Raw genomic sequence first — 26,358 nt, 5'->3', positions numbered from 1 at the left:
TGATATGTAGGACAGCCTCAAAAAATGTTAAGCCAAAATCCTACTGTGAGAAAGCTTTTTCACACCTAATGGTACCGATATGGCTATTTGTGTGGGAGCATCACTGAACTGTCAATATATTTTTGAGATGTAATTGCTTCCCTGATTTGGTTTTTAAAATGTAAGTTACTGCCTTATGAAAAAACCCACTTTCCAAAACTAACTGAAATTTGTGTAGTAATCATTTAGGCAATTTTCTTTTTAAGATTAAGCAATAAATGATATGACGTATTACTGAATAACAGTTCAACTATAGGGCATGTTGGGCAAGTCAGTGTTCCAACTGCGAAATATTTATAGTTAGAAACACTAACTTTTCAGAAGTATATTATCCATCTTAATGAAAGCTAGGCCTGAACTAAACCTTGCTGTGTGCTTAGGATCTGAACTCATATGTCAATTTTTCACATCACCTGTTTTTATAATGGGACAACCAAAATCCTTGACCTGGACACAGTCCCAAACTCAAAAATTAAAGTAGACCAGTGTGCCTCAATATCCCACCCAGTGTGCTGGTTTCTAACAGCCATTGGTTTGACGCTCCAGTCATTACTCGGGTTCAGAGTCTCATTAACTTCAATAGGTGACCACACCCCTGCTCCAGGCATTCTACCAGGTTTGTTCTGTGTACCCAGCCTCAGCAATGATCACTTATGAATCCAAGAGGAGACTAGAGAGAAAAGGACTTACCAAAGGAGATAGTTTGCAAGAGCAAATAGCCAGGAAAGATAAAACCGCAGACAGAACCGATTAGTCTGAACACTCAATTACTAAACACCCAATGGTGATAATAGGATTGTGACATCTAAGGTGAGTTGCCAACTCTCCCCCTTTTCTTTCTCTTTTCTCTCCACCACAATCAGCTCAGAACAAGTCCAAGCCTGCCAGAACTTGAATTCAACTATTAGAAATGAGGACATGGTGCTAACATGCCATTTATTTAAAAAAAAAAATTAGTACTAAGACACCTAGTGGAATTTTGAAGGTGTTATCTTGCTCTGTTTAATATGACATTTCAACAGGGGGAAAATGAGTTGGTATATTTTGGCAACAGAAACACAGCATTAGCTCCCACTGATTATGGGCCAGAACTGGCTCTCATTAGGTTTTTCCATTGACTTCCAAGGGAGCAGCAGCAGGCCTAACACTTTTCTCCACCTGTTTCTTAAACACTGGAAATAACTACATGACATTCCCTTTGGTGAGTTACTGATAGAGTGATCATGATTAACTTGGCATTTGCCAACAGCTGACCACAGTTATTTCCCTTTACAAGAGAGGGGGAAATGATGGTATGGCTAATAGCACTGTGGGCTAACTGTTGGTAAATGCTGAATTAAGGATGTTGTCTGCTATAAGGGCAACACTGAGAGAACTTCAAAAACAAATGTTAAAATGATACATTTGATTGGTTCAACCAGCATCTGACAGTGGTGTGGTAGGAAATGGTCATTTGCAGTGTTAGTGCCACAATGGAAACACAAGAACAGTCCGACAGATTCATCTTAATTGTTAAGTGTTTAAAATGCTCAATAGTGTAGGAGTAGCAGCAGGAAGTCTACCTGCCAAGATATAATTATGTGATTCTGGCTGTTCTCACTTTCTCTTTTGTAAGTTGGAAACACACTGAGGACCCCCGCAACCAACAGCCCTTCGTTGCTCCTTTTCTCCTATGATTGTCAAAAGAGGTAGGAAGCAATAGCTTTAGCAAAACAGTGAAAGGAGAAGAACTCTCATTTCTGACTGAGATTCCAGGCCACATGAAAAGTTAAAAACAAAATCTACCTTTTCAAAATTCTGCTGGTTCTGGCTCACAGAGCATCAATTGTTGTGCCTGCAGAGGCAGCTGCATCCAACCCAGGTTTCTCCCCTAGTGGGAGAGTAGGTGGCAGTAGTGGTCACCCTCATGTCCCACCCTGATAGCAAATGGCAGGACTATCTACCACCTGTGGAGGGTGAGGAAGTCCTGTGGGCTAGCCTCTATTCCACCCTGGTCCCACAGGCCGCCAGAGATATTGATTGGTGGCTCCTCCATGGAACCATGAGCATGGGCATGTACCTGGCACGGTTTGCCTCTGTCCTTGACACTTGCCTCTTTTGCAATGTGAGGGAGAATCTGGCACTCACTTATCTTGAATGTGCCAGGTTGCAGCCCCTATTTTGGCTCCTCCAGAACCTCCTGATGAGGTTCTGGCTGCACTTTTCCCTACTTTTGTTTATATTTGCATGCTCTGTCTGTGGCCCCACAAAGTCATGAGACCTCCTCGTCAACCTCCTCCTGGAACTGGCTAAAGTGGCCGTCCTCAACACCAGGAAGAGGACACTAGATGATGGGGTGCCCTGCAACTGTGGGGCCTATTTCTGCTCCTCTCTGGTCTCATGCATCCAGGCAGAGTTCCTCTGAGCAGCGTTCACTGGCTCCCCAGACAGCTTTGAGGAGCAGTGGGCAATGTCCAGGGTTCTCTCCTTGGTGTCCCCCTCTGGATCCCTGGTTTTGAACCTGTGACCTTCACTCCTGACCCTGTTATTCATTCATTGTCCCCTGTATTCAGTTGGTTCCCAGGTCCAGCGGTCCCTCCTGCAAGGCTGGGGAAGGAGACTTTAGATGTGGGCGGGCTTGTGCCCACCCACCTCCCAGGATTCCAATAAGGCCACCTGAGTCTGAAGGGGGAAGTCAGCTTTAGACTCCAACCAGGACTTTATGGGACCCTTGCCAAAAGGCTGATCGGCCTGTTGCCTTCATGAATGGCTCCATGCTCTTCTGGGTCTGCAGGAGGTAGGGAATGGTGGGAAACTTGCCCTGTGTCCATCCACCACCTTGCCTGCAGTCTATTTCAACAGCAGAAATCCAGGCATGATTTAGGTCTAGAATTCCCTACTGTAACATCACAACATTGTTATGCTCAGAGCTGGACAAAGGCCCTAATAAAAGGGCATCATACGTAACTTCAGTGAATTTAAGTAAGTGGCTAAATGTTAAGGCAACAGATGAAAAGGGAAACATGACTAACTCTTGCCTTCATTCCCTTTGTATATGTCTACAACTTAGGACACATTTATGAGATGGTGAAGCTTAAAATAAGTGAAGAGCAAGAGGAGGGTGGGTAAGGCAGCCTTAGTGAATGCTAAGGGAAAGCTGGTTTTATAACCATCTCTCCTATGCTCACTCTGTCTGCAAGTGTTTTACAGAGTAAAGAGCTCAGTTTCATTAACATAGTGACTACACAGGCAAGTAAAAGCAGCCATTATTCACTTACTGATGACAGTGCATGCTCAGCCTTGGACAGTAGCACCAGGTTAAGTGGGAACAGAAATGTTAGCCAGAATACCAGACTTATCCCCATCTCTTTTCAAAAGAGTGCCAGACACTGAGGGAACATTTTACACATCATGTATACCAAAGTTTTCTTTATAAATCATAAAGAAGAAAAAAAGGGCACATGCTCAGTTTTGTTTGCAGCTCACCTTTAAATAATGTTTTACAGATAATAGTAAAGTACCTTTTATCTGAGGATCTCAGAACGCATTCAGCATTATATCAACTAGACAGGATCCCTATTTTAGGAATGAGGAAACTGAAACTCAGAGATTAAAGTGAATTTCAAAAGTTACACACCAAGTAGATGGCAGAGCCAGAAACAGACCTTAGGAGTGCTGATCTGGGCCACATTAGAAACTACTCATGTATGTAAAATTTGGCACATGCTCAAATACCTTGTTAAATTAGAATCTTACTCTGCTGTTCCAATCACTAAACCAGATGAGTTAGTCAATTCTATGTAAATAAAAAAAAATGTTAAGAACAGAGCCAATTAGCATTATTAAAATGTGAATTTATTACACAATAAAATGAAAACTTAGTTTTTTTCACAGCAGCATGAGCCAGAGACTATAAAGTTTTTTGCTTTCAGTTCAATGTTAGATAAAAATCACATGCAGACCATTCATTAGGCCCAGTCAAATTTTATATGGGCACACACATTTTCATACAAAAGCACGGACCCAGGTTTCTATGATTGGAGGGATCATATCACTTGTTATTTCCAAGTACTCAGACAATCTTTGGGTATATGTGAAAATATTAATGAATCATGAATGATTAATTATCCAAAAATTAAAACCCCAAAGTCCAATCTTTATTTTTACATTTTAAGTTTCAGCCATGATCATGTGAAGTATGTGACCAATCGCACACCATGAATAACAAACAGTGAATAGCTAAAGCAAACCATTCAGAATCATGAATACAGCTTGAAACTTACTTGTCCAAACTAATTTGGGTTTGATTAATTACAGATATCACTGGTAACAAAAAGATAAATCAGCTCTATAGTCTGTTCAGACACTGGAACCATGCTGATCTTCAGAATATACTCTGTCCTTGAATGTTGTGTTTGTAGATCCACTATTAAGTCAGTAGTATAAGAATGGAGCGTGGTCAGTCCACATCTTCAAGTACAGGCTTCCCTTCCTTACTTTCTAGATTGGAAACCTGTAAGTAAACAAGGTACAGAGGTAAAAACAAATTTGCATTTAATTTCTGCTATTAATTTTAGATTCACACAAGGAATTGGGGTAGTGAACAATGAACTGAGGAACAATAAGCCATAGGCCAGATTTTCAGCTGTGTCCAATAAGCACTGGAAACAGCTGAGAAAGGTGTATGCAAAGGATTTGCAACCACTCTCAGTCCCTGATCCTTCAGACAGGTTCTGTGTCAGCCCCAGGGGAGGCTCCAGGCACCAGCGCACCACGCATGTGCCCAGGGCAGCAAGCCGTGGGGAGCAGCCTGCCAGTCACCGTGAGGGCAGCAGTCAGGCTGCCCTTGGCGGCACGCATGCGGGAGATCCGCTAGTCCCGCGGCTTCGGCAGCAATTCGGCGGCAGGTATGCCGAAGGCGTGGGACTGGCGGACCTCCCGCTGGCGTGCCACCAAAAGCCTCCTGACTGCTGTGCTTGGGGCGGCAAAATACAGAATCGCCCCTGGTCAGCCCATGCCCCAATCACTTCACAGCTGCTCTAAATTATGCCAGCTGCTCAAGGCCCCAGGGGCCATTTTGGAAGCCAGGTAGTAGTAGAGTGCAGAAGAGATCGTGCCATGGAGGGTGGCATCAGAGCTGCACCACCTGGGAATTCCCTCACACTGGTAGATCTACCAGGGCGACAGCCCCTTTGTGCTGGAGGATGAAATGAGCCGTAACTGCAGGTCTGGTGAATCTGAATAAAACCATTGTCTCAAGCTCTCGCCAATTAACATCTTATCTCTGGGCTTTGTGCTACAAATACAGGAACACAACAGACAACACGTGACATTGTCCTGGAGGATGATTCTCTTAGGAATTACAAGTGTGTGACCTGTGATGACAGAATTTCCAGGCCAAGGGAAACCCTTAGTGCACTCATTTCCCAAAAAAGCAGCAGAGAATCCTGTGGCACCTTATAGACTAACAGACGTTTCGGATCATGAGCTTTCGCGGGTGAATACCCACTTCGTCAGATGAATGTAGTGGAAATTTCCAGGGGCAGGTATATATATGCTAGCAAGCAATTAGAATAATGAGGTTAGTTTTAATCAGGGGGGATGAGGCCCTGTTCTAGCAGTTGAGGTGTGAAACCAGGGGGAGAAACTGGTTCTGTAGTTCGCAAGCCATTCACATGTTTTGTTCAACCCTGAGCTGATGGTGTCAAATTCGCAGATGGAATTGAAGCTCAGCAGTTTCTCTTTGAAGTCGGTCCTGAAGTTTTTTTGCTGCAGGATGGACACCTAAGGTCTGCTATACTGTGGCCAGGGAGGTTGAAGTGCTCTCCTCACAGGTTTTTGTAATATGCCATTCCTAATATCTGATTTGTGTCCATTTAATCTTTTCCGTAGAGACTGTCCAGTTTGGCGCGATGTACATAGCAGAGGGGCATTGCTGGCATATGATGGCGTATATTACATTGGTGGAACGTGCAGGTGAATGAACCGTGATGGTGTGGCTGATCTGGTTAGGTCTTGTGATGTGTCTACGGGTGTAGATATGTGGAGCAGAGTTCGCATCGGGGTTGCCTGAATGGCTTGCCAACTACGAACCAGTTTCTCCTCCCTTGGTTTTCACACCTTCAACTGCTAGAACAGGGCCTCACTCCTCCCCTGATAAACTAACCTCGTTATCTCTACTGCTTGCTAGCATATATATACCTGCCCCCGGAAATTTCCACTACATTCATCTGACGAAGTGGGTATTCACCCGCGAAAGCTCATGATCCGAAACGTCTGTTAGTCTATAAGGTGCCACAGGATTCTCTGCTGCTTTTACAGATTCAGACTAACACGGCTACCCCTCTGATACTCATTTCCCAAAATAGACCAGTCTTGCCTTGCAGTATTATAAGAGGTCCTGTGATGGGGCATCTGCCCCACACTTGGCTCTAAGGGGTTAATAGAGCCCTAGGGAGGCTGCACCAGAGGCAGCCAATCAGAGACGGTTTAAAGGGAGCAGCCAATCAGGGCCAAGCAGGCCCATATAAAAAGGGAACTGCAGGGCACAGAAAGGTAGTTCTCTGTGGGGAGCCCAGGGACGAAGGACTGTGTCCCTGGAGGGCTGAGAGAACTGCCAGCACCCTAAACACGGCAGTGCTGCTAGCAGGGCCTGGGGGAGCGAGAGACAGCTCCTGGCTGGATGCTGGGGTTTGCAGGTGGACAGTCTGAGGCAAGGATAAAGAGGATGCTGTGGCCACGAGGAAGTGGCCAGACAATATACTGCAGTAGCCACTAAGGGAAGTGTCTAAACAGCAGACTGGAAGTCCCCCAGAATGAGGGAGCCCAGAGTGCAGCATAGCCAGAGGGCTGTGTCACTGAAGAGGACACTGCAGTCCTTGGAGAGACGTGGGTCCTAGAACAGGAGTGATGGTGGTGAGGCACCACCAGAGGAGGGCGTACTGGTGAACAGAGCTAATCCCCACAACAGCCAGCAGGAGGCACCACAGTGCAGAGTGAACCCTGTAACATGCCCTTATTTTTGAGTCTCGTGAAAAACTTTCTGAAACAGTTACCAGCACAGGCTGCTGCTATAACCTACTGGATAAGCCAAAACTTAAGGAATGGATTTTTTTTTTTTTAAACTGGCCCCCCCTTTGCACACAGTTTGCAATGGCAAATACCTGCAGGCACAAGTAATATCACAGGGAAGCATATGCCAATACACTGGGTCATTACAAGTCTAAGTGATATTCACTGTGCCCATAAATATTTATAGGCACAAAAAGAGAGCCAGATTTTTACAGTCTGATCCTACAAAAATATCCAATCCAGCTCCTACTGAAGCCAAAAGGAGTTTTGCCCTATGCTTTAATGGGAAAAGGCCCAAAATTATGAGTTGTGGGATGGGGCTAAAAAGGGAATACACCATATGGTACCTTTTATCCTAGGTTTCCAGGGAGTCAGATACTATTACAGCATGCCTGACATTTCAGAGAGGTGGGAATTAATATTTTATTGTGTACGTAAACATAGTCTTAAAAGCAACTGAAATGTAAAATCTTTGGCAGTGAAAATGCCGATGTGTTAAAATTCCTCAGCCAAGCACTTTTATGGTAAAAGAAAATGTATTGAAATAATGTTAAGGTTGTGACTGAAGCCCACAAAAAGCCAAGCAACTCATAGTTACAGCTACCACTTGATCCTCTACACACCTCACGTGTCAGTCTAAAAACAGTTGCTATATCCAGGCATACAAGGTCAAATTAATCCTGGGTGTAACTCCATTGACTTCAAGGTTCAAAGAGGGGACTGCTGTAAAGGCAGATGGGCAGACACCTACACTCTGAATTTCCCAGCTCTTATTGAATTTGTCACACCATTTTAGGTCCCAATCCTGCAATCAGGTCCGTGTAGATAGACTTCTATTACTGTGTGCTGGTCTGTTGCTCTGAATGGGCGGGGAGTTCATAAGCATAGATCAGTGGTCCCCAAACTTTTCAAGGTTGTGTCCCCCCTTAACCCTGTCTCTCCCACCCCTGGGAGCTGTGGCAAGGGACATGGCCCTGGGGTGGGGACACTCAGACCGAGGTTAAAAGGAGGCCCGGCCAGACCACATTTTGTGCTGGGGCTGTGCTGGAGCAGAGCAGGATGAGGAGCAGGACTGGGTGGCACTCCTTCCCTGCCCTTCCGTGGAGGCTGACCCATGCCCCGCCACACTCCCCTAAACATTCCTCCGCACCCCTGTTAAAGTAACAGTTAAAAAGTTACTATGCTCTCCTAAGAATTAGATCATAGGAATCTCGTCTCTGTAGATATACTGGATCTGGGCTTATCGTATCACAAATGATTTAAAATAAACCTAGAGAAGAAGTGAACTATGCTTACCTGTTTATCTATAGACCTGAACTGCCAGGACCAGGTGGAGTTGTAAAGGAAAGGTCTCAGGTCAAATCGGTTGTCATCAGGACTGTAGTTTTCAGCATGATAGGCAGGTGTGAGGGTGGTCATTTTATGTCTGTTAATTGAGTACATCCTGAAAAAATGCTTAACCTTGGATGCCACCTGGTGTACAAAACACAGTTGCAGGTCAACTGAAATTTCTCAGAACTTAAATACAATTCTAGATGAGCAAGTTACTCTGGAGAGAGATACTTCACAAATCCAAATTTATATATATTAGTTACCACTACTAATGTACTTACCACAGAGGAAGCTAGCTATATAATATGCATTTAAAGTATCAGAATGCACAAAAGTGTCACAATGAAACACATCTGTACTATTTTCCTATAAATGTTTCTTATAAGGGAGAAGATGGATATCCCAGGAGTTGGGGCACTGGGCTGGGTGGGAGACCCAAATTTTATTCCCTGCTCTGCCACAGACTTCCTGTGTGACCTTGGGCGAGTCACTTAGCTTCTCTGTGCCTCAGCTTCCCATCTGTAAAATGGGAATAATAGAACTTCCCTTCCTCACAGAGGTCCAAGAAAGGGCACTGCTGGGATAAAAGCAAGTGCCCATTGAAATGTCATGGAAATGACACCCCTTCAACCAACTCTGTCACAGGATATGTGGACATGGATTTCTTTTCGGTGTTTTGAAAATCAAGAGCCACCTTCTCTCCTGCAATATATTCACGGCACACCCATTAACTTCATGGGGATTGGGTGCATATAAGGGAAGGCAGAATTTGGCCAGGCATGTATAGATCTAAAAATAAACAGTTCCCTTCAGAATACCTAACTGTTGATCTAACAGTCTGTAGTATAGACAAAAGTCCAGAATCACTCTAGGATCTGTGCCAGACTCTACTAGCAGAGAAAGGTTTTCTGAGAAGCAGAAAACAGCAAAACGTAACACAGACAGTGGGCAGTGTGTGATCAGTGTCAGCTGTCAGGTTTCCACAGAGAGATTTCTCTTGAAATTTGATCTTTTCTCCTTTAAACTCTCTAGGGTATTTCTAAATACAAGAGACTGATTAAGCTGTTCCTCTTAAGTTATGAAAACTACACGTGATCTTTTTCAGAGAGCAAATTCTGTTAAATACAAGATTTTTTAAATTTTTACCTCTCTTGGGGTACAGATCTCCTTCCACATATTGATCAGCTTACAAAACATGCCGTAAGGTCCAGCCTTGGCCATCTTCCTTAGTTTGCCATAGACTGAGAGCTCTGTGTATGTCATCCCCATATCTTCCTGAAATATCACACACAAAAAGGGCACTGAAAATGTATAACATGAGTCAGAATGTATTATTTTATAGGGGACAGTAATAAATTCAGTTAATCAGAGAAATACTAAATAGAAAATCCATCTCCATTGAAAATAAGGACTGCAATGAAATTTCAGAATTTTTTTTATAGGAATATATTGCATCTAGCTAGGAAGAGAATTTCTTGAATAAAAAGGATTTTTCCTTCTGTGGTACCTGAACACAGGCTTCAAGTACCACAGAAGCAAGATAAACTTAGATGCTGGCCTTCTGCTTGAAGATAAGAAGCTAAATGCTGCCCTGACTTACCCTCCACTTTCCTAGAAACACACTACAGTTCCCTAGAATTTAGACCAGCCTAGATTTCAGGGGTGTTCTGTAGATTTGAACAGTGATCTCATATCCAATTAAATAAAGAAAATGAAGAAACAAAGTTCTGGGGTCAATATTTCCAAAAGTGACTAGTGACTTTGAGTGACTCCCATTTTGGGGGGTCCAACTTAAGAGGCCTTGAAGGGGATTGATTTTCAGAAAGAGCTAAGAAATACATACCCCTTACAAATATCTTGAGTGGAGCTTCCAAAACTCAAGGCATCCAAAAATGCATTACTTTTGAAACTCTTGGCCTGTATAAACAAGCCTGGTGCCAAATATTAATGTTTACAGAGCTGTTTTGTGGAATGGCTTATGAGACCATTCAAAAGGAGAGAAACGTATCTTAGCCATAGTTTGGAGACGGGCAGCAGCGCTGCTACTGAACAAAAAAAGTTGTGAATAAGGCTTACCAGAGCATTTTTTAAAGTCACTGCCTATTACCTCATCAGTTTGAGACACTTGTCCATCCGCAAGGGGCTCTAACTCTGCAGTTGGTGGAGCTGATATAATACTGTGTAGGAAAAAGCATTCATTCAAACCAATCACATTAGCTGACTGGCCTACTAAATATCAAGTGCTTTATTTAAGTTCATTTCGGGAGCACAACCTGCAAAATGATCGTAAAAAGAAAATGGGACATCCGCTAGACTACTGCCATTTGTGCCAAAAGCTCTCCCAGGTGCACAGGGTGATGCTTATTGTAAAATCATAGTTATAATATATTTTCCTGAGTCAAGTCTGAGTATAAATAAAATAAGGACCCCAGGATTCAAGCACAGCAACAATCAGTTCTGCAACTGAAGTTTTCAGTAGTTTGTGCTAAATTCACAGAAACAGCAAATAAACATTCTTGCATCCATCTAAATCCCTGTCCAGGCTAAGGCTGAAAAAGAGCATAGCCTTGCCTACAATGAGTTTTTCCCAAGAGTTTCTCACTGTTGAAGCTTCCCTGATGGTAACAACATTGGGAAAGCTAGTATAGAACAGCTCCTGAAGCTGACCATATTAACACTGTCCCTTTTAAATAACATAGTGTAAAAACGTAGGCAGCCACAGCAGCATTGTCTCCATTAGCACCCTCAACCAGCTGGTGTTAGCAATGATAGAAAAAAGTTGCCATAATATAAACCCTAGTGTAGACACAGCCCTAGTAGGAATCATGTTTAAACGTAGCTGCTAGCAAGTTATGGCATAACTTCCTTGACAAATATTCACTTGGATTTATTTTGCAAGAACCATAATATACCCTTTTTTTAAAGCTATGCTAAAGACTACAACGTTTTGATAGGTATAGATGGCCAATATTAATAGTGCTATTAGGCTGCCAGGTTTTCAGAGAAAAATCTCTGTCCACACTAATCAGGAAAAATATACTAGCTGCAGCCACATTTGAACACAGAAGTTATTATTATTTATCACATGTATTACAGTGGCGTAAGAGGTTCAGAACTGGAGTTCCATTATGTTACACATGTGCACACACTGTAGGAGAGGAAGAGGAATATGGATGCTAAAATAGGGCCTAAAAATCATTACTTGACCACTCACCTTCTGAGTGCTGTAAGCTGGAAGTTTTCCATACAATACTGTATGAAACTTCTCAAGTCAGTCTTGCTGATTCCACCAATAGGATTGATATCGGCACTGGAGCAATCGTACTTAGTCAAGTATCCGTGAAGACTGAAAGAGAATAAGGAACTTTATATAACAACCAAGATTATAAAAATAGGGCCTTTTATGTTTTCATGTGTATTTGTAAGGCTATCATCTTTTTAAAGTCACTGGGACATTAAGGGGTAAACAGATTATTGTTCGGATGTGGTAGTGCTACTCTAAAGACCATTATATCTCTGGCAGGGAGGTGATAATATTTTAATACCTACTGCAACTGCAGTTAGCACTGTATGTATTACAAGTGATTTGCAAATAAAAACAAAATGAAAACTGTATTTCCTGAAGCAATGTAGGCTGACTACCTCCCAGGACTGGCACAAGCCACTTCTTAGGGCTCTTCCCTCTTGAGGTCTCAATTTTTCTTGATAATCCAACCAATCAGAGACCACCTTCTTGGGAAATCAGAAGGGTAAGTAATTTACAGGCTACTCTGTGGAGAGCAGGCCCGGTGCAACCATTTAGGCAACCTAGGCAGTCGCCTAGGGCGCGAGGATCTGGGGAGCAGCATTTTCTTTGACAGCGACCACGGCGGCCGGATCTTTGGCCATGCCAGTCGCCGCCGGCATTTAGGCAGAGGGAGCTGGAGCAGTGGAGTGCAGGGAGGGCTGCCTGCAGCAAGTAGGGGGTGGGGCATCACGCAGGGGAACTCCCTGCCCCAGCTCACCCCTGCCCCGACTCCTCCCCGAGCACGCCATCGCAGCTTCACTTCTCCCGCCTATCAGGCTTGCAGCATCTAAGCTGATTGGCACCACAAGCCTGGGAGGCGGGAGAAGCGAAGCAGCGACAGCGTGCTTGGGGTGGAGGTGGAGCAGGGGTGAGCTAGGGCTGCGGGGGGCGCCTCAGGGCAGGGCCTCGGGGACGGTGCGAAACATCCTTGCACCGGCCCAGGCGGAGAGGCAAGATGGTCCAGTGAATAGGACACTGAACTAGGACTTGGGAGCTGTGGGCTCTTCCTCTGAGCTTCAGCAATACTTTGGGAAAGTCTCTATGCCTCTGTTTGGACTGTAAGCTCTCTGGGCAGGGACAGTTTCAATGCAGTGTGTGTCTGTACAGTGCCTGGACTAAAGGGGCCCTGATCTTGATTGGGGTCTCTAATGTCTACACTGCAACATAAGACTATGCTTTAGCCCAGGCTTAAGCCAACCCCCCCTCGTGTCTACACTCCAATTACACTGACCCAGGGTCCCAGGACTCTGCAGAGCTCTAGGGTCATAGCTCAAGTGAAACCGGGACCCAGGGTCCAAGCCCTATTGCTCTGCAGTGTAGATGCAGCGCTGCTTGACTTGGGTCCTGGGACTCATCCAAAAGTATCCCACAATTCCATGGGACAATTTCTTTAGTCCTCTCTATCCCAACAATCTGCAGTCCACTCTACTGAAAAGGGAAGCCACTCCACCTTGGCAAACAGTAGCAGCTCAGGTCAGCATTAACCCATTCTCTTCTGATCACCCTTCTTCAAGCACACTGTAAGAGAGCATCCTGGGTTTGCTATGGGTTTAGTGGGCTATTCAAACCTCCTGTAACAACAACCCCTCAATTCTCCAGCATGTAAAACATGCAGGCCAAGCAGTAAAGTTTTCCCACAGTGCATCACAGTCCTATGGCTAGAGTGACCACATTACAGGAGACTTTGGGATATGGTAACTTTGACTCAAGTCTGCGCACTGCAGTCTGGATGCCCGAGCCCTAGGTTAGAACATGGGTTAGACAATTCAATGTAGGGTTTAAATACAATGTAGACACTTAAGCCAAGGGTTCTGTAACACAAGTCAGCTAAGGTGAGTCCCACTAACTCTGTGCTTACTTAAGTATGTCTGACTGTTGTTTTGTATTACATTGCAATGTATTGACGCCCAACTACCCCATTTACAACTTGCAGATCTGCAAATTATAAATCTAATTCGGATGCCTCCACCAACCAATTAAGCAAGGCATTTCACACAAAAACAACTAAATACTGTCTTTCTTACCTCAATAGCAACTAAAATCCCACTTTGATGCCCCACCTTACTGTGACCAAACTACTAAGCTTGGTCCTGATTTTTTAAAATATATTGCATGGCTTCCAAAGTTGTTGGGGTTTTTTTGTTTGTTTGTTTTTTTAAATCTCTAATAATAAAAGCATGAAAAAGACACAAAATATTAGCTTCACTCTCATTTTCTATTTACTATATGGGTCACTTTCACTACTGAAGATTGCTGAGAAAGGAACAGCTGTTATTTTTATCAAATTACTGCACCAATTCTCTAATGGGCATCTGAAAAATGTCTACTGATTTGGTTCAGTTCATGTTTTCATTGATTCCAGTACACTCATTTTATTCTTAAAATTAATTATATTTTCTGGGGCATTGGTATATACTGTCATCCAGTGGAGTTACAAAAGACTGCAGTGACTTTGACTCCCGCTGACTTGTTAATAGATTTCTAATATTCACCCACCTTTCGTCCACATTGGCTGATCCAAGCACTAGAAGCCCACCAGGCATCCCACGAGCCCAATGACTCAGCTGAGCAAACAAGTAGGCAAGGACCATTCTTATTCTAGCCTACAAATCAAATTGAGAAATAAAGCAGATTTACAAAGCAAACTACTTTCTCCTTCATAACACAGAATTCAAAGTCAAATTCAAATGTCCACTAGGAACGACTATGAGCCCAGCATACTTCAGAACTAAGCCAACTTTAGAACTCCAGTCTGTACAGCTGACTAGTGAACACCGCAACCCAGTGTCACTTAATCCCCAAATGTTACCATAAGAAGGGCTATGTGGGGTGGTTCCTTTGGGGCATCAAAAGCATACCTGCACATTCTGTAGTGCCAGATTTTCCCTGCTGCTCCCTCCATAGACACGAAACTGGGGAGCTCTGCCCATCACCATACTGAAAATCCCCACAATGGCTTTCACTGCCACATCTATGTTTAGATTTATATGATAGCTGAGAAGATTACAAGCACAAGTAAGTCAGTTTGCATGCGTACGACTAGGTAAAACAGTATAAAACAAATAATTTTAACTTTGTCTTGCTTATGTGAAGAAAATAATCAAACCCTCAGTTCTCTAGCATGTAAATCAAGGACACAGGAGTAAGGCACTAAAGCAGGGGTGGGCAAACTTTTGGTCCGAGGCCCACGTCAGGGTTGCAAAACTGTATGGAGGGCCAGATAGGGAAGGCGGTGCCTCCCCAAACAGCCTGGCCTCTGCCCCCATCCGACCCCTCCCACTTTCCACCCCCTGACTGCCCCCCTCAGAACCCCCGACCCATCCAACTCCTCCCCACTCCTTGTTCTCTGACCACCCCCTCAGGACTCCACCCCACATCCGACCCCCCTGCTCCCTGTCCCCTGACTGATGCAACCCCTATTCCCCCCCTCCGCCCTGACAGGCCCCCCAGGACTCCCACACCTATCCAACCCCAACCCCCCCATTCCCATTCCCCGACCGCCCCTCCCCTCCAAACCTCCGCCCCATCCAACCACTCCCTTTCCCCTGACTGCCCCCCGGGACTCCCTACCCCTTACCCAACCCCCCAGCCCCCTTACCATGCCACTCAGAGTGGCATGTCTGGCTGCCGCACCGCCCAGCTAGAGCTAGACATGCTGCTGCGCTGCCCTGCAGGAACGCACAGCCCCACTGCCCAGAGTGCTGCCCACACGGCAACCTGGCTGCAAGGGAGGGCGAACAGCAGTGGAGGGGCGAAGGTAGCCTCCCCAGCCAGGAGCTCAGGGGTCGGGCAGGACGTTCTTGCAGGCCGGATGTGGCCCGTAGTTTGCCCATCTCTGCACTAAAGCCTACCACCACCTAATATCTGGCTTCTAGACTTGGGGAGCTGGGAGTGCAGACTTTTCAAGTTCAGTTGACTGGTTTCCCTGTTCTTCCCCCAATGTTTCTAATGCCTACGCCCACACATACGCTCAGGTATTAAAGGCTATAATATTCTACTTACCACCTTTATTACTCTCATACTGGTCTTTTAGAAAACCTGAAACTGTATATGAAATCTTAACTGTAACATTATTTAATCCAAGTATTTCTTATTCTGTACCTGCCTATTTGTTCAGCCAACAATTTGGCCCTGTTGTATGTATCCTGGGAGGAGTTCTCACTAGCCATGTAACAAGTGGTGAAGATATGTCCACAGAATTCCTGGGAATCCACAGGAGTATAGGTCTCATCATTCACTATCCTACGTACATCGGCCAGCACATCTTGATCTGCAGACAATCCAGTAAAAGTAAAATGAGAAATCAGATGAAGCATCACAGATACCTTGTATTACTGCTAATAATACTTTGCTCTTCCACAGCACCAATCATTAGAGGATCTCAAAGCACTTTATAATCATAAAGGAACTAAGCCTCACAACAACCCTTCACAAAATAAGGTAACACTTCATTTGTTGGCATTTCAAATGTCCTCAATTCCATTAAAGAGAATTATTGAGTTTGCTGCTGGTTGTGCATCTATAAATATAAAAAAGTTTTGTCCCATGTATTACAAAGAGGCTTCATAAGGATGAAAGGATGAAATGCTAAGTGTACTAGCTCAAAATTTATGGACTACTTCAACCTAGTTTCAGAGCTTAACTTTCCTTAAGCACATGTGTAAGACTTAAGCGTGACTTAAGAACTGTGCTGGCCAACGAACAGTTGAATTTCACCCAAAACGAACAAACTTTCCCACAATAAACTGGAACACCAGACCCAAACATCTCAGAGTTTGGAAGATAAATCCAAAGAATAATCCAAATCCATGGCTATGTATTCTATGCACTGCCCATAAGTGAAGATATGCACTACACATGTAGCTACCCACAGCAGCGAAAGCCTCTGGCAGTGGGATGGTGGCACGGCAAGGCTCTGGCAGCTCCCCTCTGCCGGAGTCTTTCCTTGCTGTCTTCTGCTGAAGCCTTTCCCTGCTGCTCTTCCCCCACCTTCCCTCACAGCAGCTTTACACTGTGGCTGGGAAAGGCTCTAGCAGCAGGGAGGCAGTGAGACACTACACTGCTAAAAATAACAGTGTCCACGTGGGAGGCACTACTTGGGCATATAGATAGCCCATATGTAGAGTACTCCATCAAGGTTCAGGCATGTAGGGCACTCTATTCTATTCACCTAAGCCATGCATTACTATTTACACTGCTGTTTATACCCCTGCTAGCAGGCATGCTGCAGGTGTACTCCACACGCCACAAGTGTAGACATAGCCTGAGTTTCATAGCTGACCAAAACCCATAAACACAATTTGGAGGATCTTTGAAATCTGGATCCACATTTTGGCTGGGTTTCTCAAAAGGTGTCTAAGGCAATTAACTACCACACTCCACTGAAATGCGGTGCTTGGGCCTGCTCTCTAATTAAGAACATGACCGGTATGCTGCACCTTCCGTACTGTACTAATGGCTAATATTTATCTACCTCTAACCATTAGCAAGCTTGGTTACTTTGACAAGGATACACACACACACACACCTCAACTTACTTCCATTCTTGACTGCGAGGCAAACCTGGCGACACATGGAGTATACAATGCAAGCTGTAGCAGAGCTGTCAATTCCACCACTAAGCGGTAGAAAAAATCCTGCCTTAAACAGCAAACAATGGAAAAAGCTGTAAGAAGTGCCATTGTAAAAACATATTTTACCCTTCAGAAACAATATGTTGAGCCCATTCCTGTGTCCCTCCCTCAGGTGAGTTACGCATATTCAGCCAGCAGGGCCAGTCAAGTCTGGTAGTACTTAGTTGGAAAACAGATCTAGCAACGCATTTCACACCCTTATCACTTTGCATTGGCTAACCAAGCCAAGTCTCAGGTTAAACCTTTTACTTTGATGGCTAGAAAAAGCTGCTGAACAGCTTCTCACCCACTAGCGTGGTTAAAGAAAACTAATTAAGAAGGATGGAATTCTTAGCATCCAATCCACACTGTTTAATTTGGATCATTGCTTAATGTGATCTTCTGCTTATTTCAAAACACGATCTTTGGAATCAACCCACTAGTATGTGTGTTTGTCACTTTTTTTTTTGGTCCATCTACTTAAAATGGCTTTTGAGAAGATGGAAGATGATCATCAGAAATATGTTGGCAAGGAATGGTAAAAGCAATTACCTTGTAATGGATGCTGTATGTTTTCTTTATAGTTAGGGACCACCTATTTTTAGAGAGCTGTAACTGACTAGTGTTTTTTCATGTGTCTCTGTAGGCTCTCAACAACTACTGAGATTTCATCTGTGTGCGTGTTAGCAATGGTTGAATATGCTGCAGATGCAATAAACTGTTGCTGTGGGTTAAATCTTAAATTCACTGTCGTATTCATCAATAGTTTACATGATGATCACCTCCATTTTCATGTTACAGGGAAAACATGAGTAATACACCTCTCCCAAAAACAGCCATAATGGGCCCAGTCTTACGCCCACAGAAGTCAATATGAGTTTTCTGCTGGACTTCAGTGGGTGCAGAAGCAAGCCCAGAACTGGTAAGAATACAAGCATTAGAATTCAGCACTTGTGTGATGTACGGCATAGAGATACGCATGATGAAAAGAGGGCCCAAAACCAAGCAGAAGAAAAAAAAAGTCAACAGCAACATGAATGCACAAAGAGAACAGATTCATGAATGAAGCTCTTAGAAGGGATTTCTCTTGAGAGATCCTAAACAATCTGGCCAGATTCAGTGCTGATTTACACCCTACACAATTCCATTGACTTTAGTCAGATTGCCAGGGTGCAAGTCAGCAATGAATCTGGTGTGTTGTTTCTGGGTACAGGGAAGAAAGGATGTTTTTATCATGCCATTAAAAATATGTTGCTTGCAGGAAACAGGAACACCAACATAAGTTACCAAAAAAAAACCACACAAAAAAAAAACCCTTTGTCAATGGGAGTTTTGTTATTGAATTTAAAGAAAGCAGCACTGAGCACTAATAGATTTGAAGAGAACAGTTAGACACACCTTGAATAAGTGCTTTAAGCTTGAACTGAAGACACTAGAGAAAAGTCTCACAGAATAATGTTGCTCTAAAGAGATGTAGGTAGAGGCAAGCTACCTATACTATTCTTATGGTTAAAACATAGAAAGACAATGTTGAAAAGAGAATTCTTACCTGATTACTGCGTCTTAAGTAGTCCCAAAGCCAGCATGCAGGGCCAAGGCTGTAAGTTACAAAATATAAATATTAGGGCTGTCAAGAGGTTAAAAAATTAACCACGATTAATCATGCACTTAAACAATAATAGAATACTATTTGTTTAAATATTTTGGATGTCTTCTACATTTTCAAATATATTGATTTCAATTATAATACAGAATACAAAGTGTACAGTACTCACTTTATAGCTATTTTTATTACAAATATTTGCACTGTAAAAAACAAAAGAAAATGTATTTTTCAAATCCCCTCTTACAAGTTGTAGTTGAACCTACAAATGTAGAATTATGTACCAAAAAACTGGATTCAGAAACAAAATAATGTAGGCTCTAAAGTTTTACAAGTCCATTCTGTCCTACTTCATGTTCAGCCAATCGCTCAAACAAGTCTGTTTATATTTGCAGAAGATAATGCTGCTCACTTCTTGTTTACAATATCACCTGAAAGTGAAAACAGGCATTTGCATGGCTCTTTTGTAGCCAGTGTCACAAGATATTTGCGTGCCAGATGTGCTAAAGATTCATATGTCCCTTCATGCTTCAATCATCATTCCAATCCAAAGCAATATGGACCAACGCATGTTCATTTTCATCATCTCAGTCAGATGCCACCAGCAGAAGGTTGATTTTCTTTTTTGGTGGTTCGGATTCTGTAGATTCCACATCAGCGTGTTGCGGTTTTAAGACTTCTGAAAGCAAGCTCCACACTTCACCCCTCCCAGATTTTGAAAGGCACTTCAGATTCTTAAACTTTGGGTTAAGTGCTGTAACTATCTTTACATTGGTACCTTCTTTGCATAAATCTCACATTGGTATCTTCTTTGCATTTTGTCAAATCTGCAGTGAAAGGGTTCTTAAAATGAACAACATGATGGGTCATCATCCAAGACTGCTACCACATGTAATATATGGCAAAATGTGGGAAAAACAGAGCAGGAGACATACAGTTCTCCCCAAAGGAGTTCAGTCACAAATTTAATTAACGCTTTTTTTTTTTTTAAAATGTGTGTCATCAGCATGGAAGCATGTCCTTTGAAATAGTGGTCAAAGCATGAAGGGGCATATGAATGTTTAGCATATCTGACACGTAAATACCTTGCAATGCCAGCTACAAAAGTGCCATGCGAACGTCTGTTCTCACTTTCAGGTGACATTGTAAATAAAAAGCTGGCAGAATTATTTCCTGTAAATGTAAAAAAACTTGTTTGTCTTAGCCATTGGCTGAACATGAAATAGGACTGAGTGGACTTACAGGCTCTGAAGTTTTACATTGTTTTGTTTTTGAATGCAGTTATGTAACAAAAAAAATCTACATTTGTTAAGCTGCACTTTCACAATCAAGAGATTGCACTACAGTACTTGTATGAGGTGAGTTGAAAATATTTTATTTTTAGAGTGCAAATATTTGTGATAAAAATAAAATATTAGTGAGCACTGCACACTTTGTTATGTTGTAATTGAAATAAATACATTTGAAAATGTAGAAAAACATCCAAAAATATTTAATAAATTTCAATTGATATTCTATTATTTAACAAGGCAGTTAATCACAATTAACTTTTTTAATCACAATTAATTTTTTGAGATAATCGCATGAGTTAACTGTGATTAATTGACAGCCTTAATAAATATTCCAGAACAGTTACAAGATAAGAACTATTTCATATTTAAAAATCCATCTTTATTGATCTCCTTTGTTTAGACACTCCCCACTAGGACTTGCATATCACAAGAAATAATTTTAGTGTCCACATTTTTTTAACCTTACCAATAAAGTATGCAACAGACTATATTTTTATTTTGAGTAAATTCATTTCCCCACCTCATTTATGCCTACCAGATTTCTTCCTCTGGACTATGATATCTCCACTGGATTGGCTCACATGCAGGTACACATATATCATCAGAACATGACAGAGCAAAATTCACTTTTATTCTGGGATAGGAATTCACTTTGCTTGCCTAATTAATAGAATAGAAAATTTGGGAAGTCATCAGTTTTAATGTAGCATTTATCTATAAAAGCATTACATGTTCACGGATAATACATCCTCTGGAATACTGCAGAAACCAAAGTATTTCAACAGTCTCTCTTTCAATAATTGAAGATGTGTTGACTCAATGACTTACTGAAATTCATCAAAGAGCACAAGTTCAACACATTTGAAGAATTCTTACCTCTAGGTTACGACATGAAATTTCTGCCCTATAACTTCGAACATCTTCCAAATCCAGTGTAGCAACCAAGACTTCCTGGCGAAAAGTATTTAAAATTAGACATTCGACATAGGTACAGAATGGCTTTCCAAACCCAAATATACGGGACAAAGAATTGTTTAAAAAGGGATATAGTCATTTCCACCGTAGATATCTCCTGCTCAGTCTACTCATGAGCGTAAGACCAGTGACTTCAACAGGATTCCTCACATGAATTAAATGAGAACAATTTATACTGAATGCACTAGACAATAGACTATCCCACAATCCCTACACGAGAAAGTTCATACTGACTTAACAAGTTTCTTGTTTACATAAGGGTTTGCAAAACTGAGCCTGTAATTATTACACTCTAATTGACACCTTTGTGTCCAATTGCTTAAATAAGCACATATAAACCAACAAGGCCTGCTCCTCTCCACATTGATATCCAAACCTCCTGGTCTATATGAGCATTTTCAAAAACTATTCCCCTCCTGTAGTTCCATTACTGCAGGCAAAACAAGAAGTGCTAGTGTGGATTGGGGGGCAAGCAATTGTACCATTGTGACATCTAGACCCCCTTGGAGCAGGGTTGGATAACTTGGTAAAAAGGCACTTGCTTGGTCTATATTATGGCATCCAGCCTCCCTAGCACCAATGGAACTGAACCTGTGCTAGACCAATGGTGGAAGAATTTCTGAAAAGCCTCAGTGTAGAAGCAGTCCCACTGACTTCACCTTGCAACAAGGTCTGAGAGAAGGATAGCAATGCCATGCAGAGGGAAACCAAGGAGTGAAATGAATCTCACAGTGTCAGTCAGCTGAGTTTATTACCACATCATTCAGTGAAAACTGGGATCCTTGAGCAATAGTGTCTCCATTCATAGAAATCATGGCACAACCATCATAGTACAGACGATCACCATCACAGCCTTTCTGATTGGCTAAGACGTAAATCCCACCACTCTAAGAAGAAAAAAATATATATTTTTTTTCAAAATATAACAGTTTGAAAACTATGGAATGTTAAAAGGCAAACTACTGGTTTCTTTTTCCCCCTCCCAAGTCCACTCTCTATCTTTACATTGTGACTAATTTAGGGACTATTCCTTCCTTTTTGTTTGAAAAAAGTGCTCAGCACTTTGTGGGCCCTGTGAAAACAAATAATATAACACACTGGCTAAGTGTGTTACATCTGCCTCAGATGGCTGCTACCAGCAAATGGCGTTGCCCCTTTAGTTCAAGTAATAGAGGCCTATACTTTAAAACTGAAATTCAAAGTTCAAGATGGCAGGTGTTGCAAAAATAACAATTCTTTATAATAGAGAGCATAGCAAAGTGAGGAAGAAATTATATTTGGACGTCTTGGGACACAGCAAATATTGTTAAGCAAGCAAAGCATGTTAAATTACTATGAAGAGACCATCATACCCATACTAATCACTTTTCATGGCTTAGCTTGCCATTCACTGGCTTGTTCCTCCTCCATCCCATTTCTATTAAAAACAGATACAGTTTTTGCCTAATCACTGAATATATATTTTTTCTTTTAAAATAAGGTGAGTTTTAGATATAAAAAATGCAAAACATCCCAACATCTTAAATTTTTTTAAAATAATTTGCTTTAGAAAAAATTATCATTTTGCTAATCTCCTCTGCAGTTATAAACCTCTGAAGGCAAAGGGATACGGTGAGGTGGCAGGGGAAAGCCTCAAGGTTTCAATGTAAACCCAGATCTTTATTTTCCCTTCATGGTATATTTATTGATATTTCTTCAGCTCTCATGTCAATATGAACATTTTAATTAAGATCACAAAGGAGCCTGTGGCTTTAGCGGAACCACAAAGACTTGTGCTCATGCCAGGAAATCTCTCCCCTTCACTGAGTGGAATATAACCAAGTAATGAGCTGTCAATCCTGGTAAATTTGCACCATATAGTATGCATGTATATTTTGTTTAGAGCTATATCGGTTTACAATTGGTTGCAATTTTTTTCTGCATAAAGTGGATACATTTCATGCTTTCAACAGTAAAATAATGAGTCACTTTGAATGGTGGTTTTGTCTCTTTATTGTTATAGTTTTTGTTTGTTTGTGTGTTTGTTTGTTTGTAAAAGCAACCAAGATAGAGAAGAATCAAAGGCACCCATTCTTTTGATCTCACATCCCTGGGGTTTGGTTTAATTAAATACACCCTGGTTTAAAGATTTTGCCAACTCTCCTTTGTAGAGAGATATAGAGAGAGAGAGAGAGAGAGATATGAAAAGAAGATTACAGATTTAGCTTTCCAATGCCATCAAGCCTAATTACTAACATAGGCAGGCAACATTATGCCCTATCAGAGTAGACGAGACTACTCTGAAAGACTGGGGTAAATAATGAAGAGATGAGTTGGTCTTTGAAAAGATCTACCTTTGCTGTTGCAGAATTTACCACATTCACACGGGTATGAGCTTTCCGCAGCACATGGTGACTCCCTGATGAATTAGTGAAGATCTCCACCCCATCAAGACCCATTTCAATATGAGGGCTATAAAAATAAGAGACAGTACAATACTCAGCTGGCATTTCCACTTGTCATTAGTTGCCACTAATTTTATCTCTTTGCCATGCCTAGAGTAGTCCACTGCCAGTTTAATACATGTCTTGGTTAGTTCAAATAATGAAAATATTTGCTAAAGCATCATATTTATTTCCTTGCATTGCGCTGTTCCTTTGTCATGGATGGATTGTTTTCCAGAGAAAAGGGCTTTCATCGTCCTCAGGGCCAGTGAAACGCATTAGGTGACCTAGGGCACTAGCATTTGGGGAGCAGCATTTCGGGTCTTTCGGCGGCGACCGCGGTGGCCGGATCTTTGGCCGCCCCAATCCTCATCAACATTTAGGTGGAGGGAGCTGGGGTAGGGAGGTGTGGGGAGGGCTGCCTGCAGCAAGTAAGGGGGGGCACGGCCTGCAGGGGAATCGCTCCCCGCCCCAGCTCACCTCTGCTCCGCCTCCTCCTCTGAGCACATCGCCCTACTCTGCTTCTCTCCCTCCCAGGCTTGCGGCGCCAAACAGCTGATTGGCGCTGCAAGCCTGGGAGGCGGGAGAAGTGGAGCACGGTGACAGTGTGCTCAGGAAGGAGGTGGAGCAGACTTGAGCAGGGGCGGGGAGCTGCCACTGGCTCCCCAGGCCGGGGGGAGCTGCCGCGGGGGGGGGGCTGGGCGTGAGGGGCACCTCAGGGCGGCATGGGGGTGGGGAGCTGCCACGGCGGGCTCCTAAGGCGGAGAGCTGCCACAGGGCTCTGGGGGGACGTAAAGGTTGGAAGTTTCGCCTGAGGCACACAACATCTGACTCATCCTGATGCCTCGTTACGTTATCAAATGCCATCGCTTCTAATTACCAAAGGAGTCAACTGTTCATATATCTGAATATCTTTCTAACACTGAGGGATAAAAGCATTCCTCCAAGGTGTAGCTCCACTTTCCTTCTCAGCAAACCCCTGACAGCACAAACAAATAAATACAACTACAGTCATATGACATGGAGATGAGAAAATGAGCATGTTGCATTTTTTTAAAAATTATTTTAATAGGAAATTGGGTTGAAAATATACTGATAATTGGAAAGGACAATCAATCACAATTTCTGAAAATTTTGCACCTTCTATAGCTAGAAGGAACAAAGTATGACTAGAAGAGAAAGAAAGTTTAGGAACATCAGTTTCTTCTATTTGTTTTAATTTATGTATCTGATAGCATTTTGTATTACATAAGAACAGCGTACCGGGTCAGACCAACGGTCCATCTAATCCCAGTATCTGTCTACCGACAGTGCCAATGCCAGTTTTGCCCCAGAGGAGTGAAGCTAACAGCAATGATCCAAGTGATCTCTCTTTCCTGCCATCCGTCTCCATCCTCTGATGAACAGAGGCTAGGGACAAACCATTTTTACCCTTCCTGGCTAATAGCCATTTATGGACTTAGCTACCATGAATTATATTCCAGTTCCCTTTTAAAATATTGTTATAGTCCCAGCCTTCACAACCGTCCTCAAAAGGTAAAGAGTTCCACAAGTTGACTGTGCGCTGTGGTGAAGAAGCACTTCTTTTATTTGTTTTAAAAACCTGCTACCTATTAATTTCATTTGTGACCCTATTTTTTATTATCGGGAATAAGTAATAATTTTTCCTTATCCCACATTTCTCTAACATGCACTCATGATTTTATATACCTCTATCGATAAATCTCCCCTTAGTCCCCTCTCTTTTCCAAGCTGAAGGGCCCTAGCTCTTAAATTTTCCTCGTATGGGACCTCTCCAAACTCCTAACTCATTTTAGTTGCCCTTTTGCTGACCTTCCTAGTGCTTAGAATATCTTTTTTAAGGTGAAGGAGCCAATCTTACAAGTATTCGAGATGGGGCGTACAATGGATTTTATATAAGGCAATAAGATATTCTCTGTCTTATTCTCTGTCCCCTTTTTAAATGATTCCAAATATCCTGTTCGCTTTTTTGAACTGCTTCTGCCGCACTGCAAATGGACATCTTCAAAGAACTATCCACAACACTGATGCCAAAGATCTTTTTCCTATCGTTGCAGCTAAATTAGCCCCCATCATATTGTATGCATAGTTGGGGATTATTTTTTCCAATGTGCATACTTTAACATTTACCCACATTAAATCTCATTTGCCATTTTGTTGCCCAATCACTTAGTTTTTGTGGAATCTTTGAAGTTCTTCACAATACTGCTTTGTCTAACTATCTTGACTAAGTTTAGTATCATCTGCAAACTTTTGGCACCTCGCTCTTTACCCCTTTCTCTAGATTCAATTATGAATAAATTGAATAGGATTGGGTCCTAGAACTGACCCTGGGAACACCACTAGTTACGCCCTCTCCATTCTGAGATTTACCATTAATTCCACCCTTTGTTCCCTGTTTTAACCATTCTCATCCCATGAAAGGACCTTCCAATTTTATCCATGACATCAGCTTAATTTTATGTAAGAGCCTTTGGGGAGGGACCTTGTCAAAAGGCTTCTGGAAATCTAAGTACAGCAATGTCCACTGGATTCCCTTGTCAGCAATATGTTTTGTTGACCCCCTTCAAAGAACTCTAATAGATTAGTAAGACAACAATTTCCCTTTACAGAAACCACTGTTGACTATGACTTCAACAGTTTATGTTTTTTTGTGTGTCTGACAATTTATTCTAACTATTGTTCGACTAATTTGCCCGGTAACCAGTTAGACTTACCGGTCTGT

At 42.5% G+C, this 26,358-nt stretch overlaps 1 protein-coding gene across 5 annotated transcripts in view; it reads right to left on the bottom strand.

The window, feature by feature from the left end:
* Positions 1-3,851: 3,851 nt before the first annotated feature.
* The window catches only part of NADSYN1 (NAD synthetase 1), a 34,024-nt gene continuing 11,517 nt past the window's right edge, over positions 3,852-26,358 (bottom strand). For 2 of the 5 annotated variants that reach the window (XM_032770579.2, XM_075065236.1), the window contains exons 8-21: positions 23,523-23,640; positions 21,945-22,076; positions 21,091-21,165; positions 20,750-20,874; positions 18,869-18,917; positions 17,245-17,347; positions 15,809-15,977; positions 14,566-14,701; positions 14,204-14,310; positions 11,636-11,767; positions 10,529-10,598; positions 9,568-9,696; positions 8,386-8,562; positions 3,852-4,531 (exon numbers count right to left, since the gene is read on the bottom strand). In XM_032770579.2, the coding sequence (XP_032626470.1) occupies positions 4,478-4,531; positions 8,386-8,562; positions 9,568-9,696; positions 10,529-10,598; positions 11,636-11,767; positions 14,204-14,310; positions 14,566-14,701; positions 15,809-15,977; positions 17,245-17,347; positions 18,869-18,917; positions 20,750-20,874; positions 21,091-21,165; positions 21,945-22,076; positions 23,523-23,640 (1,576 nt within the window). In that variant the 3' untranslated portion in view covers positions 3,852-4,477. Of the gene's footprint in view, positions 4,532-8,385; positions 8,563-9,567; positions 9,723-10,497; positions 10,599-11,635; positions 11,768-14,203; positions 14,311-14,565; positions 14,702-15,808; positions 15,978-17,244; positions 17,348-18,868; positions 18,918-20,749; positions 20,875-21,090; positions 21,166-21,944; positions 22,077-23,522; positions 23,641-26,358 lie in introns of all 5 variants that reach the window. The other 3 variants (XR_012655764.1, XM_032770493.2, XM_032770663.2) reach the window with 3 other exon arrangements.

The sequence above is a fragment of the Chelonoidis abingdonii genome, chromosome 4 (assembly GCF_003597395.2).
Source record: "Chelonoidis abingdonii isolate Lonesome George chromosome 4, CheloAbing_2.0, whole genome shotgun sequence".
In the NCBI taxonomy this organism is placed as follows: Eukaryota; Metazoa; Chordata; order Testudines; family Testudinidae; genus Chelonoidis; species Chelonoidis abingdonii.
This window is presented reverse-complemented; position numbering and strand designations above follow the sequence as displayed.